Genomic DNA, 15,287 nt, shown 5'->3' on the forward strand with positions numbered 1-15,287 from the left:
TGGTCGTGTTTTGAATAGCTTGGCCATCTAATTCAATTATGATCTTTGAAAATTAGGTGAAATAAAACTAAACATAAATGTAAAACTAGGGATATGAAATTTTGGTTGTACACCACTTGTATGTGCCGGATACCATTGTGTCAAATTTTTTCTGAAATTAACTTTAAAAGTACTAAGTAAGATCATGAGATATAGCAATATATGTTTAAACTAACTTATATTTTGGTTGTACACCACTTGTATGTGCCGGATACCATTGTGTCAAATTTTTTCTGAAATTAACTTTAAAAGTACTAAGTAAGATCATGAGATATAGCAATATATGTTTAAACTAACTTATATTTTGGTTGTACACCACTTGTATGTGCCGGATACCATTGTGTCAAATTTTTTCTGAAATTAACTTTAAAAGTACTAAGTAAGATCATTTGTTTTTGCATAATATAATGCCAATATGGTTTCTTTTGATTTTATTTCATTTATAAGCAAATCAGATTTACCCAAAAACTCCACTCCATAAGCGTTCATTTGCTAAATTAAAAAGTGACAATGGGCTAGTCTGTTCCTTTCTCAAAATCAAGTTTTTTCCAGTGTTTTTCTAAATCCATCAAAGAGTTGATATTAGACCACCAAAGTTATATATGATATGAAGATACCATATGTGATTCTAAATGATGTATATTAATCGAAAAAATATATTCCTGTAAAGAAAAAAATAAGTTTTTATTAATTTGGAGGATTAGCCAATTGATAGAACTCTCAGAAAAAATTGAGAACTTTTTAATCCTCGTAGTGCACCCTTAAGTGAAAAGGTCGCAATTAAATTCAAGAACAATGATCAATAATAGGCATTTTAAAATATTATAAATCATTACCCTTATTTATATTATTACTTTTTTTTCGAAGATATCTAAAGCTTGCTATATGAAATATAGGAGAAAGGGACAGACTAGCCCATTGTCACTTTTTAATTTAGCAAATGAACGCTTATGGAGTGGAGTTTTTGGGTAAATCTGATTTGCTTATAAATGAAATAAAATCAAAAGAAACCATATTGGCATTATATAGGGTGTCCAAAGGTGTGTTTAGCACAAACCTGAATACTGCGAATAGAAATAAACAAGTTACATATATATAAAGTTTATTTAAATATAATCACCATTGGATTCAATCACGCGTTCGCAGCGATCGATCCAGGCTTGAAAGACACGCTTTAAATCATCATGAGAAAATTGCTCAAATTGCTCTCTTACAAAATTTTCAAGATCATCTGGACTCGCGAATTCGCGTCCTTCAGCTCTCTTTTTTAGCGTGCCGAATAAATAAAAGTCAGAGGGTGCAATATCAGGTGAATAAATTGGGTTTGGAACAACTTTGACATTGTTTTCCACCAAGTAATTCATTACCTTATGACTTTTGTGAACTCTTGAATTATCAAAATGAATTGCAAACTTTTGTTTTTGTTGTTTGGATTTCTCAAACTCATCAGAATTGATAATTTGAGTAAGAACATTGTCAATTAGATACTGAGCATTCATCGTATTAGGTTTTTGAAGAATATCAATTGCGATGATGCCATTCACGCCCCAAAAAACCGACAACATCATCATTGGTGTGTCAATTTTTTTCTTCGGGAATGTTTGCGGATTTTCATCCTTCGGGATCCACATGATTTTGGCTTCTGTTGCATAGTGAAACCAAGACTCGTCCCCTGTTACTAAAAAGCGAAACTTCTTGGATTGATATGCACCCAATATAGAGAGGAGCTCTTTCGAAGATTGGACTCTAGATTTTTTTTGAACTGAATTAAGGTTGTGCGGAACCCAACGTGTATACGCTAGTTTGTAGTTCAAATAATTGTGCAGATAATAACTGACTGTTGTACGTGGTATCTTTGTCATCTCCTCTATCCTTCTGAGTGATGCTCTTGGGTCTTCATCTAGCGCTTGAAGAATTGCTTTGATTTTTCTTTGATCCGGCGATTTTTTGTCAATTTTTATGATGGGCGCCTTTTTGTTCATGAAGTGATACATCCTAACATGATACGTTACAGTGGAATAGCTAGGAGCATCCATACCGAAGCATTTTACCAATGTCTCGTAGATTTTTTTACAGTCTTTGCATTTTTTTGCAAGAGCGAGGATGTTTTCTTTATGATTCATTAAAAAAATGAAAAAAATCCCGCCAAAATTTCCCGCGAAACCGCCTCTTGTCTCAAAATTCATTTTATATCCCGGCATGGCGCCAAAATACAACTTACTCATCATATACATATATTCATATTTTTTATTATATATTTATAATCAGCATATATCTCCTTTAATAGTCTCATATAGAGCGCTGTGCTAAACGCACCTTTGGACACCCTATATTATGCAAAAACAAATGATCTTACTTAGTACTTTTAAAGTTAATTTCAGAAAAAATTTGACACAATGGTATCCGGCACATACAAGTGGTGTACAACCAAAATTTCATATCCCTAGTTTTACATTTATGTTTAGTTTTATTTCACCTAATTTTCAAAGATCATAATTGAATTAGATGGCCAAGCTATTCAAAACACGACCAAGCTTATCAAAATAAGACCAATATATTCAAAATTCTTTATTCTTTCAAATCATTTCATTTTAATGCAGATCCAAGATCACGAACTCACATATATCGAGTTGCTTAAGTATCGAGTGCAACAAGAAATCCAAGCAGGTTGTAGTTATTCATATAAAACTAGGAAAGAAAGAAATCAAATCCAATTTAATTGTAAGTGGCCGAATTGTCCATGTCGCTTCCTTGTTGATACACTTCCCGATGACAAGTACCACATACGAAAATGTATTAACACCCACAATCATTCTGCCCCTTTTCCAAACAAATCACAACAAATTACATCATATTTTTATAGATCTTATTTAACAAGATATTTTGAATCAAATCAAGACCGTGTTTACGCACAATTAAGGTGTTTCAAAGATCTTAATATCCCATTTGATAGTGGGATCATTCCGGAAATGTTTCAACAATCTACAGATGCTTTAAAAAAGTTTTCTAAACGCCTTCATGCAATCAATACCCGTTTCTCAGCGGATGATGTTACATCTCTTGCAATTTTTGTCGACATGGTTAAGAGTCATTCTCCAGATGATCTCATCGAGTTTATTCACGAGCCAGATCGTATGATTTTCTATTACGCCCCATTCGAAGCAAATGCTTTTTCACATCAAATACAAACTTATCACATTGATTCCACTTATAAGCTCTTGCGCTCTCGCATACCATTTTATGCCGTCACTGGCAAATTCGCGGAATCAATTGTTTTTCCGTTTTTGTATTTTTTCGTTTGGCCCGACACAAGTGAAAATATACAAGTTTGTCTCACAGCATATTTTGGCTCCATCAATCGCGAACCATCTTATTTTTCAATGGACTGCGCACCTCAAATCACAAATGCTGTTGAAACAGCCATCCCCTTATGCCAGATCATTTGGTGTGGCGTTCATGTGTTGCGCGCTGTCATGAGAAAGGCTGAAAAGTTTCAAGATCGTTCCAACTTCGAAACTTTCTATAACTTAATGAAGTTATTGGTCTTTGGTTCTGAAGAGGAAGAAATTGATCATGATGAAGTTTACAACAATTTAGAAGAAATTTTAAATGAGGAACCTGCTGCCCGTGAATACTTTGACCAACAGTGGCGCCATCATCTTGACAGGTGGATGCTTCGCTATAGAAATGAAGGAGATGGAACAAACAACATCTCGGAATCACATTTCAAGGTTTTGAAGCACCAGTACTTCCCAGAAAGGCGAAATCTTCGACTCGATGAACTTGTCATCGAGTTATATTCCAGTGTTGTTCCTTCATTCCTGATTAAGTTGCAAATTAAAGGTCTGGATTCAGAGAGAAGTGTTAAAGTTATCAAAAAAGTCACAAGAGATTTCGAAGAAATGACACAATTTAAGGATGGGCACTCATAGGCTCCTGACAGCATAAAAATGTTATTATCTCACAATATAAAAGGAATCATAGGAATCTACAACTATATCTATATTGTTGGAAGACTTCTTAATGTATCATCCATATAAGTTATATCAATAACTCCATTATGTTATATGATTGTAATCATATTTTCGTTTCATGTTCAAAAACATTAAAATCATACTAACTATATGAGTATTATATTTAGGAAGCTGATATATAGATATGATAAAATGCTAGGTTTTGTGATTAAGAATATATACTTATCTTTTAGAAAATAATACTTTTATAAAAAATTATATCTTATATAATCTAAAAATTTTGGACAATTAAAAAACATTAATTAAAAATAGAAGGTGAAAGTGTTTATTCAAAGAAGGTGCAAGATTATGATGTTTTGAGGGTGAAATAAATTTAATAATTATTTATGTGATTTAAGAGTAATACGATCATCGGTAGCTTGAAGACCTCTCTTTATAGCTCTTAATGCCGCAAACTTTTTTTGAACTTGCTTTGAATTTTTGAATGCTTTGATTAAATCTTTTGTTGTATCATACATTCCGAAATATCTGTTCATCATTTCTGGCATTGTTGGTAAATTTAACCTGTATCTTGTTGCTACAATCGTTTCAAACATACTTTCATTGAAATGCAATATTGTGACTGCCATCCTAATTGGCCAAGAAGCATGCCAATTAATATTTTTATTAGCAAGCATTGCTTTGATATGGTTTATCGATTCAACTACTTGAGTTGAATGAATCTTTTTTACCATATCAAAGATTTTTACGGTATCTTCGAGGAATTTTTTAAGTGTTTTTATAGCAGTTTTATTTTTTGCATATTTCCATGGTTTAATCATCTTGCATTTTTCAGGATCTGGACAAAATTTATGATTTCCGGCATAATGTTTAGCGGAATTCAACCATAAAAACTTCTTTGTTTTAATTGACATATGTGTGTCATTGAGAAGTTGCCTAAGCCAACGCAATAAATTCTTTGAAATGCTAGATAAGATTCTGAATTCTGGCAGTTTGAGCTTTTTCTGTATATTGTTAAGAAAATGTCCAGGATCTCTGTATTCTCTGATACCTTTGAACGTATTTTGGATTGTAGAAACAATTTTGACATCGCCATCATGCACAAAAAAATTTACACGTTTTTCATTATTCCAACGCTTCAGCATTCTTTTTAAGCCTTCAAATTCCATTTCATTTGATTTTCCGTTGAAATTACCTTTGAAATTTTTAAAATATTTAGATATCACTTCCCAATCTACAATTTTTTTGAGTTTCTCTTCTACAAATTGTACATAGCAAAACATTGCATTTCTTCTCTGACTCCAAGAACCGTCAAACAAAAGTCCCGAACATTTTCTCATTCGAGATTTCCAATAATTAACAGATTCTCTGGCAACTTCTATGATAACACGACCAACCTTTTCTTGGACTCGATGAAATGTAGCTTCTGACGGAACTTTGATGTTATTCAGCATGAATTGAAATTCTGATTGGCAAAATGTAGCGCCGCTCAATAATACAGATAGCACAAATTCAACAGTGTTGACGACATATGGCTCTACCCTATTTTTCGCGCTTTGAACTAAGTTCTTTATACGCTTTGCAACTGCTTTTGTTCGCCGCGGCATGAAAAATGAAGAATAACTTGACGGTTTCTTGAACAAATGGTCGCACATTCAAATATTGTGATGTACGATCAGGATAAAAGAATGTTGTTGCCGTGAATTTAGAAAATAGCAAAATTTCAATTTACGCAATCGAGATATAACTTGATCGTTTGAGCGATAACCATGGCACCCATAGTATTATTGAAAGTACTCATACTTACAATTATTTTCTCCCATAGGAATATTGTTCAATATACTTCACCTATAGAGGAAATCTCGAAATAAAATCGAATTTTTTCAAAAATTACAAAAATCAATTTTTTACAAAGATGTTCGAAAAATAACATTATATACGCATCAAATCAAAGCATTATATGGAGCATTATAATTCTATATATGATTGTCCATCTTGCTGTTGTGCTATTTTTTTTAAACAATAATTTCATTGTTGAAATTAAATTTGCAATTTCAGTAAAAATTGTGACCCATCATTTTGAATATAATTGAATTAATACATTTATTGTCAGAATATTATATACCAAATATTAGACTTCCACATGAATCCTGGTATGATATTATAAGTATTGCAAAATTAGAAAAAAATATGCTCATGATATACTAAAATTCATGTTTCAAGGTTAACTTATAAATAAAATAAGTTCGAGAAATGCATCACTAAATATTTGAGCTTGTGCACTATAATGCTATATAATAGTCTTCACTGTTTTTAATATATTGACTTTGCTAGACTTGATTTTTTTCATCACCCTAATGAGTGCCCATCCTTAAAAAAGTCGAATGCATCAGTATGCTTGAAGCTGTTCAGAAAGGTCTGAAAAATGATACACTTGATCCCAACATTGTTTACTCAACATTAAAAATATTATTGCAAAGAAAACATTTGATTTAATAAACATTTAATTTATTATAATTAATTTTTTATTAAAGTATAGTAAAAAATGCTATAAATAAATTATTATATTTTATTAAAATGTGACTTTTAATAGTAAGTGAATAAAATAAATCCGGAATTGGGAAAGAAATAAGGTTAATTAAAAATAATGAAAATTACAAGTTTAAGGTTAATGAAAAAGTGACAATGGGCGAGTTTGTCCCCCACTCTGCAGGTCATGAAATTTTTGGGCCTTTTTTAGGTTCTTGAAAAACGAGTTTTTTTTGAAAATAAATTGCATAAATAGCATCATCATATATGTACCAATGATATGGTGTTTCGTACCGAAATGGCTAACAAAAAAGTGACAGAAAACCTTAAATTGCGCGGCAATTTTAATTAAAAAATAAACATTAATTTTTGTGATTGATATTATGCATTTTATTTATATTATATAAGATTTAAATTTAGGGGAAAAATTGGAAAAAAAATAAGATTGGAAGTCTTTAGGTAAGAAGGAAAGGGCAAGAGATATATAGTGTACCTATATACCTCTTGCCCTTTCATTCTAAGTAGAAATGGGAGAAACTTTGTCCGCATCATAAGTTATGCGGACAAAGTTTCTCCGATTTCTAATGGGAATTGCAGGCTATGAGGCACTGATATATAATCAGTACCTCATAGCCTACAATTCCCTTTATTAGACTTCCAAACTTTGAGTTAATGTCAAGACATTAACTCAAAGTTTGGAAAACTTCTCGTAAGAATCAATCGTCAAAAACCTCGATTGCAGTTATATTCATTGTGTTAAATTTGATTTATTTTGAAATTTTTATAAATTAAATTTTATATAACATAAAGCGTTATGAATTAGTATTTCCATATGAATTTTATCTCGAAAATAGTAATTCTATCCAGTTATATTTCGGTTAATTTTGGAAATTTCTAGGAATACTTTAAGATAGTATGATTATATATAACTCTGCCTTCATGATTTATTTTAGCTTTCGCGCAAATATCAGTTAACTTAACTCCATTATTTGATTTTGTGATGGCTTCACAAAGCCAATCAATATCAATCTCTTCTGGAGAATGTCTTCTCATCTAGAATATTTTCAATACTTTACATACAAACATTTTTATTTCTAAAAAACTTTTTAATTTTTTCTAGGATATATGAATGAAAATAGTTAGAACAAGATTTTGAAGCTCAAAACATTAAAAATTATTAAAGATTTGTATAATATGATTAAAAATGGGAAATAATATGAGGCAATATAAAGGAATATGAATATTAAATAAATATATCTAAATAGAAAGAATCAGAAAAATCAAATTATTGGCGCCAAAAATGTCACCTTTTTGGTGAGCCATTTCGGTATGAGATATGTACCAATGATATAGTAAAAAGAAAAATCATGGCTCTCGATCAAAATAATGAGAAAAATAAACATGCTAAAATTTTTTTGAAAATCAAGTTTTTTCCAGTGTTTTTCTAAATCCATCAAAGAGTTGATATTAGACCACCAAAGTTATATATGATATGAAGATACCATATGGAGTGGGGGACAAACTCGCCCATTGTCACTTTTTCATTAACCTTAAACTTGTAATTTTCATTATTTTTAATTAACCTTATTTCTTTCCCAATTCCGGATTTATTTTATTCACTTACTATTAAAAGTCACATTTTAATAAAATATAATAATTTATTTATAGCATTTTTTACTATACTTTAATAAAAAATTAATTATAATAAATTAAATGTTTATTAAATCAAATGTTTTCTTTGCAATAATATTTTTAATGTTGAGTAAACAATGTTGGGATCAAGTGTATCATTTTTCAGACCTTTCTGAACAGCTTCAAGCATACTGATGCATTCGACTTTTTTAAATTGTGTCATTTCTTCGAAATCTCTTGTGACTTTTTTGATAACTTTAACACTTCTCTCTGAATCCAGACCTTTAATTTGCAACTTAATCAGGAATGAAGGAACAACACTGGAATATAACTCGATGACAAGTTCATCGAGTCGAAGATTTCGCCTTTCTGGGAAGTACTGGTGCTTCAAAACCTTGAAATGTGATTCCGAGATGTTGTTTGTTCCATCTCCTTCATTTCTATAGCGAAGCATCCACCTGTCAAGATGATGGCGCCACTGTTGGTCAAAGTATTCACGGGCAGCAGGTTCCTCATTTAAAATTTCTTCTAAATTGTTGTAAACTTCATCATGATCAATTTCTTCCTCTTCAGAACCAAAGACCAATAACTTCATTAAGTTATAGAAAGTTTCGAAGTTGGAACGATCTTGAAACTTTTCAGCCTTTCTCATGACAGCGCGCAACACATGAACGCCACACCAAATGATCTGGCATAAGGGGATGGCTGTTTCAACAGCATTTGTGATTTGAGGTGCGCAGTCCATTGAAAAATAAGATGGTTCGCGATTGATGGAGCCAAAATATGCTGTGAGACAAACTTGTATATTTTCACTTGTGTCGGGCCAAACGAAAAAATACAAAAACGGAAAAACAATTGATTCCGCGAATTTGCCAGTGACGGCATAAAATGGTATGCGAGAGCGCAAGAGCTTATAAGTGGAATCAATGTGATAAGTTTGTATTTGATGTGAAAAAGCATTTGCTTCGAATGGGGCGTAATAGAAAATCATACGATCTGGCTCGTGAATAAACTCGATGAGATCATCTGGAGAATGACTCTTAACCATGTCGACAAAAATTGCAAGAGATGTAACATCATCCGCTGAGAAACGGGTATTGATTGCATGAAGGCGTTTAGAAAACTTTTTTAAAGCATCTGTAGATTGTTGAAACATTTCCGGAATGATCCCACTATCAAATGGGATATTAAGATCTTTGAAACACCTTAATTGTGCGTAAACACGGTCTTGATTTGATTCAAAATATCTTGTTAAATAAGATCTATAAAAATATGATGTAATTTGTTGTGATTTGTTTGGAAAAGGGGCAGAATGATTGTGGGTGTTAATACATTTTCGTATGTGGTACTTGTCATCGGGAAGTGTATCAACAAGGAAGCGACATGGACAATTCGGCCACTTACAATTAAATTGGATTTGATTTCTTTCTTTCCTAGTTTTATATGAATAACTACAACCTGCTTGGATTTCTTGTTGCACTCGATACTTAAGCAACTCGATATATGTGAGTTCGTGATCTTGGATCTGCATTAAAATGAAATGATTTGAAAGAATAAAGAATTTTGAATATATTGGTCTTATTTTGATAAGCTTGGTCGTGTTTTGAATAGCTTGGCCATCTAATTCAATTATGATCTTTGAAAATTAGGTGAAATAAAACTAAACATAAATGTAAAACTAGGGATATGAAATTTTGGTTGTACACCACTTGTATGTGCCGGATACCATTGTGTCAAATTTTTTCTGAAATTAACTTTAAAAGTACTAAGTAAGATCATGAGATATAGCAATATATGTTTAAACTAACTTATATTTTGGTTGTACACCACTTGTATGTGCCGGATACCATTGTGTCAAATTTTTTCTGAAATTAACTTTAAAAGTACTAAGTAAGATCATTTGTTTTTGCATAATATAATGCCAATATGGTTTCTTTTGATTTTATTTTTTATAAGCAAATCAGATTTACCCAAAAACTCCACTCCATAAGCGTTCATTTGCTAAATTAAAAAGTGACAATGGGCTAGTCTGTTCCTTTCTCAAAATCAAGTTTTTTCCAGTGTTTTTCTAAATCCATCAAAGAGTTGATATTAGACCACCAAAGTTATATATGATATGAAGATACCATATGTGATTCTAAATGATGTATATTAATCGAAAAAATATATTCCTGTAAAGAAAAAAATAAGTTTTTATTAATTTGGAGGATTAGCCAATTGATAGAACTCTCAGAAAAAATTGAGAACTTTTTAATCCTCGTAGTGCACCCTTAAGTGAAAAGGTCGCAATTAAATTCAAGAACAATGATCAATAATAGGCATTTTAAAATATTATAAATCATTACCCTTATTTATATTATTACTTTTTTTTCGAAGATATCTAAAGCTTGCTATATGAAATATAGGAGAAAGGGACAGACTAGCCCATTGTCACTTTTTAATTTAGCAAATGAACGCTTATGGAGTGGAGTTTTTGGGTAAATCTGATTTGCTTATAAATGAAATAAAATCAAAAGAAACCATATTGGCATTATATAGGGTGTCCAAAGGTGTGTTTAGCACAAACCTGAATACTGCGAATAGAAATAAACAAGTTACATATATATAAAGTTTATTTAAATATAATCACCATTGGATTCAATCACGCGTTCGCAGCGATCGATCCAGGCTTGAAAGACACGCTTTAAATCATCATGAGAAAATTGCTCAAATTGCTCTCTTACAAAATTTTCAAGATCATCTGGACTCGCGAATTCGCGTCCTTCAGCTCTCTTTTTTAGCGTGCCGAATAAATAAAAGTCAGAGGGTGCAATATCAGGTGAATAAATTGGGTTTGGAACAACTTTGACATTGTTTTCCACCAAGTAATTCATTACCTTATGACTTTTGTGAACTCTTGAATTATCAAAATGAATTGCAAACTTTTGTTTTTGTTGTTTGGATTTCTCAAACTCATCAGAATTGATAATTTGAGTAAGAACATTGTCAATTAGATACTGAGCATTCATCGTATTAGGTTTTTGAAGAATATCAATTGCGATGATGCCATTCACCCCAAAAAACCGACAACATCATCATTGGTGTGTCAATTTTTTTCTTCGGGAATGTTTGCGGATTTTCATCCTTCGGGATCCACATGATTTGGCTTCTGTTGCATAGTGAAACCAAGACTCGTCCCCTGTTACTAAAAAGCGAAACTTCTTGGATTGATATGCACCCAATATAGAGAGGAGCTCTTTCGAAGATTGGACTCTAGATTTTTTTTGAACTGAATTAAGGTTGTGCGGAACCCAACGTGTATACGCTAGTTTGTAGTTCAAATAATTGTGCAGATAATAACTGACTGTTGTACGTGGTATCTTTGTCATCTCCTCTATCCTTCTGAGTGATGCTCTTGGGTCTTCATCTAGCGCTTGAAGAATTGCTTTGATTTTTCTTTGATCCGGCGATTTTTTGTCAATTTTTATGATGGGCGCCTTTTTGTTCATGAAGTGATACATCCTAACATGATACGTTACAGTGGAATAGCTAGGAGCATCCATACCGAAGCATTTTACCAATGTCTCGTAGATTTTTTTACAGTCTTTGCATTTTTTTGCAAGAGCGAGGATGTTTTCTTTATGATTCATTAAAAAAATGAAAAAAATCCCGCCAAAATTTCCCGCGAAACCGCCTCTTGTCTCAAAATTCATTTTATATCCCGGCATGGCGCCAAAATACAACTTACTCATCATATACATATATTCATATTTTTTATTATATATTTATAATCAGCATATATCTCCTTTAATAGTCTCATATAGAGCGCTGTGCTAAACGCACTTTGGACACCCTATATTATGCAAAAACAAATGATCTTACTTAGTACTTTTAAAGTTAATTTCAGAAAAAATTTGACACAATGGTATCCGGCACATACAAGTGGTGTACAACCAAAATTTCATATCCCTAGTTTTACATTTATGTTTAGTTTTATTTCACCTAATTTTCAAAGATCATAATTGAATTAGATGGCCAAGCTATTCAAAACACGACCAAGCTTATCAAAATAAGACCAATATATTCAAAATTCTTTATTCTTTCAAATCATTTCATTTTAATGCAGATCCAAGATCACGAACTCACATATATCGAGTTGCTTAAGTATCGAGTGCAACAAGAAATCCAAGCAGGTTGTAGTTATTCATATAAAACTAGGAAAGAAAGAAATCAAATCCAATTTAATTGTAAGTGGCCGAATTGTCCATGTCGCTTCCTTGTTGATACACTTCCCGATGACAAGTACCACATACGAAAATGTATTAACACCCACAATCATTCTGCCCCTTTTCCAAACAAATCACAACAAATTACATCATATTTTTATAGATCTTATTTAACAAGATATTTTGAATCAAATCAAGACCGTGTTTACGCACAATTAAGGTGTTTCAAAGATCTTAATATCCCATTTGATAGTGGGATCATTCCGGAAATGTTTCAACAATCTACAGATGCTTTAAAAAAGTTTTCTAAACGCCTTCATGCAATCAATACCCGTTTCTCAGCGGATGATGTTACATCTCTTGCAATTTTTGTCGACATGGTTAAGAGTCATTCTCCAGATGATCTCATCGAGTTTATTCACGAGCCAGATCGTATGATTTTCTATTACGCCCCATTCGAAGCAAATGCTTTTTCACATCAAATACAAACTTATCACATTGATTCCACTTATAAGCTCTTGCGCTCTCGCATACCATTTTATGCCGTCACTGGCAAATTCGCGGAATCAATTGTTTTTCCGTTTTTGTATTTTTTCGTTTGGCCCGACACAAGTGAAAATATACAAGTTTGTCTCACAGCATATTTTGGCTCCATCAATCGCGAACCATCTTATTTTTCAATGGACTGCGCACCTCAAATCACAAATGCTGTTGAAACAGCCATCCCCTTATGCCAGATCATTTGGTGTGGCGTTCATGTGTTGCGCGCTGTCATGAGAAAGGCTGAAAAGTTTCAAGATCGTTCCAACTTCGAAACTTTCTATAACTTAATGAAGTTATTGGTCTTTGGTTCTGAAGAGGAAGAAATTGATCATGATGAAGTTTACAACAATTTAGAAGAAATTTTAAATGAGGAACCTGCTGCCCGTGAATACTTTGACCAACAGTGGCGCCATCATCTTGACAGGTGGATGCTTCGCTATAGAAATGAAGGAGATGGAACAAACAACATCTCGGAATCACATTTCAAGGTTTTGAAGCACCAGTACTTCCCAGAAAGGCGAAATCTTCGACTCGATGAACTTGTCATCGAGTTATATTCCAGTGTTGTTCCTTCATTCCTGATTAAGTTGCAAATTAAAGGTCTGGATTCAGAGAGAAGTGTTAAAGTTATCAAAAAAGTCACAAGAGATTTCGAAGAAATGACACAATTTAAGGATGGGCACTCATAGGCTCCTGACAGCATAAAAATGTTATTATCTCACAATATAAAAGGAATCATAGGAATCTACAACTATATCTATATTGTTGGAAGACTTCTTAATGTATCATCCATATAAGTTATATCAATAACTCCATTATGTTATATGATTGTAATCATATTTTCGTTTCATGTTCAAAAACATTAAAATCATACTAACTATATGAGTATTATATTTAGGAAGCTGATATATAGATATGATAAAATGCTAGGTTTTGTGATTAAGAATATATACTTATCTTTTAGAAAATAATACTTTTATAAAAAATTATATCTTATATAATCTAAAAATTTTGGACAATTAAAAAACATTAATTAAAAATAGAAGGTGAAAGTGTTTATTCAAAGAAGGTGCAAGATTATGATGTTTTGAGGGTGAAATAAATTTAATAATTATTTATGTGATTTAAGAGTAATACGATCATCGGTAGCTTGAAGACCTCTCTTTATAGCTCTTAATGCCGCAAACTTTTTTTGAACTTGCTTTGAATTTTTGAATGCTTTGATTAAATCTTTTGTTGTATCATACATTCCGAAATATCTGTTCATCATTTCTGGCATTGTTGGTAAATTTAACCTGTATCTTGTTGCTACAATCGTTTCAAACATACTTTCATTGAAATGCAATATTGTGACTGCCATCCTAATTGGCCAAGAAGCATGCCAATTAATATTTTTATTAGCAAGCATTGCTTTGATATGGTTTATCGATTCAACTACTTGAGTTGAATGAATCTTTTTTACCATATCAAAGATTTTTACGGTATCTTCGAGGAATTTTTTAAGTGTTTTTATAGCAGTTTTATTTTTTGCATATTTCCATGGTTTAATCATCTTGCATTTTTCAGGATCTGGACAAAATTTATGATTTCCGGCATAATGTTTAGCGGAATTCAACCATAAAAACTTCTTTGTTTTAATTGACATATGTGTGTCATTGAGAAGTTGCCTAAGCCAACGCAATAAATTCTTTGAAATGCTAGATAAGATTCTGAATTCTGGCAGTTTGAGCTTTTTCTGTATATTGTTAAGAAAATGTCCAGGATCTCTGTATTCTCTGATACCTTTGAACGTATTTTGGATTGTAGAAACAATTTTGACATCGCCATCATGCACAAAAAAATTTACACGTTTTTCATTATTCCAACGCTTCAGCATTCTTTTTAAGCCTTCAAATTCCATTTCATTTGATTTTCCGTTGAAATTACCTTTGAAATTTTTAAAATATTTAGATATCACTTCCCAATCTACAATTTTTTTGAGTTTCTCTTCTACAAATTGTACATAGCAAAACATTGCATTTCTTCTCTGACTCCAAGAACCGTCAAACAAAAGTCCCGAACATTTTCTCATTCGAGATTTCCAATAATTAACAGATTCTCTGGCAACTTCTATGATAACACGACCAACCTTTTCTTGGACTCGATGAAATGTAGCTTCTGACGGAACTTTGATGTTATTCAGCATGAATTGAAATTCTGATTGGCAAAATGTAGCGCCGCTCAATAATACAGATAGCACAAATTCAACAGTGTTGACGACATATGGCTCTACCCTATTTTTCGCGCTTTGAACTAAGTTCTTTATACGCTTTGCAACTGCTTTTGTTCGCCGCGGCATGAAAAATGAAGAATAACTTGACGGTTT

At 32.1% G+C, this 15,287-nt stretch overlaps 7 protein-coding genes and 1 pseudogene across 8 annotated transcripts, besides 22 other annotated features; 2 read left to right on the plus strand and 6 right to left on the minus strand.

Moving 5' to 3' along the window:
• Window positions 1-572: part of a mobile genetic element that runs on past the window's edge.
• Window positions 535-572: a terminal%2Cinverted (terminal inverted repeat of MuDR-5_TvMULE4 transposon ID:TVAGG3_0113830).
• A 363-nt stretch (window positions 573-935) lies between these two features.
• Window positions 936-973: a terminal%2Cinverted (terminal inverted repeat of MuDR-5_TvMULE4 transposon ID:TVAGG3_0113850).
• Window positions 936-1,066: a mobile genetic element.
• Window positions 1,066-1,093: a terminal%2Cinverted (terminal inverted repeat of Mariner transposon ID:TVAGG3_0113860).
• Window positions 1,066-2,369: a mobile genetic element.
• On the minus strand, window positions 1,146-2,273 carry TVAGG3_0113870 (Mariner transposase; the record flags this gene model as incomplete). The annotated part of the gene is made up of 1 exon (XM_051223262.1): window positions 1,146-2,273. One exon carries the CDS (start codon window positions 2,271-2,273, stop codon window positions 1,146-1,148), a length of 1,128 nt encoding a protein of 375 aa, XP_051108248.1.
• Window positions 2,342-2,369: a terminal%2Cinverted (terminal inverted repeat of Mariner transposon ID:TVAGG3_0113860).
• Window positions 2,368-3,955: a mobile genetic element.
• TVAGG3_0113900 (MULE transposase domain-containing protein) lies at window positions 2,634-3,581 on the plus strand (the record flags this gene model as incomplete). Its single annotated transcript, XM_051223263.1, has 1 exon — window positions 2,634-3,581. A coding segment is annotated over one exon (948 nt), but the record flags the coding sequence as incomplete, so codon positions are not given.
• Window positions 3,956-6,384: a mobile genetic element.
• On the minus strand, window positions 4,647-5,620 carry TVAGG3_0113920 (zebrafish ch211-108c17.2-related family; the record flags this gene model as incomplete). The annotated part of the gene is made up of 1 exon (XM_051223264.1): window positions 4,647-5,620. A coding segment is annotated over one exon (974 nt), but the record flags the coding sequence as incomplete, so codon positions are not given.
• Window positions 6,385-6,721: a mobile genetic element.
• Window positions 6,684-6,721: a terminal%2Cinverted (terminal inverted repeat of MuDR-5/MuDR-7_TvMULE4 transposon ID:TVAGG3_0113930).
• A 284-nt stretch (window positions 6,722-7,005) lies between these two features.
• Window positions 7,006-7,212: a mobile genetic element.
• Window positions 7,213-8,050: 838 nt separating this feature from the next.
• Window positions 8,051-8,088: a terminal%2Cinverted (terminal inverted repeat of MuDR-5_TvMULE4 transposon ID:TVAGG3_0113950).
• Window positions 8,051-10,216: a mobile genetic element.
• Window positions 8,263-8,712, minus strand: TVAGG3_0113960 (MULE transposase domain-containing protein; the record flags this gene model as incomplete). Its single annotated transcript, XM_051223265.1, has 1 exon — window positions 8,263-8,712. A coding segment is annotated over one exon (450 nt), but the record flags the coding sequence as incomplete, so codon positions are not given.
• TVAGG3_0113970 (MULE transposase domain-containing protein) lies at window positions 8,823-9,705 on the minus strand (the record flags this gene model as incomplete). The annotated part of the gene is made up of 1 exon (XM_051223266.1): window positions 8,823-9,705. A coding segment is annotated over one exon (883 nt), but the record flags the coding sequence as incomplete, so codon positions are not given.
• Window positions 10,179-10,216: a terminal%2Cinverted (terminal inverted repeat of MuDR-5_TvMULE4 transposon ID:TVAGG3_0113950).
• Window positions 10,217-10,579: 363 nt separating this feature from the next.
• Window positions 10,580-10,617: a terminal%2Cinverted (terminal inverted repeat of MuDR-5_TvMULE4 transposon ID:TVAGG3_0113980).
• Window positions 10,580-10,710: a mobile genetic element.
• Window positions 10,710-10,737: a terminal%2Cinverted (terminal inverted repeat of Mariner transposon ID:TVAGG3_0113990).
• Window positions 10,710-12,009: a mobile genetic element.
• TVAGG3_0114000 lies at window positions 10,790-11,914 on the minus strand (annotated as a pseudogene). The gene has a single exon. A coding segment is annotated over exon 1 (1,125 nt).
• Window positions 11,982-12,009: a terminal%2Cinverted (terminal inverted repeat of Mariner transposon ID:TVAGG3_0113990).
• Window positions 12,008-13,595: a mobile genetic element.
• TVAGG3_0114030 (MULE transposase domain-containing protein) lies at window positions 12,274-13,149 on the plus strand (the record flags this gene model as incomplete). The annotated part of the gene is made up of 1 exon (XM_051223267.1): window positions 12,274-13,149. A coding segment is annotated over one exon (876 nt), but the record flags the coding sequence as incomplete, so codon positions are not given.
• Window positions 13,596-15,287: part of a mobile genetic element that runs on past the window's edge.
• Window positions 14,248-15,107, minus strand: TVAGG3_0114050 (zebrafish ch211-108c17.2-related family; the record flags this gene model as incomplete). The annotated part of the gene is made up of 1 exon (XM_051223268.1): window positions 14,248-15,107. A coding segment is annotated over one exon (860 nt), but the record flags the coding sequence as incomplete, so codon positions are not given.

This window comes from Trichomonas vaginalis, chromosome IV (assembly GCF_026262505.1).
Source record: "Trichomonas vaginalis G3 chromosome IV, whole genome shotgun sequence".
NCBI classification, from domain to species: Eukaryota; Parabasalia; order Trichomonadida; family Trichomonadidae; genus Trichomonas; species Trichomonas vaginalis.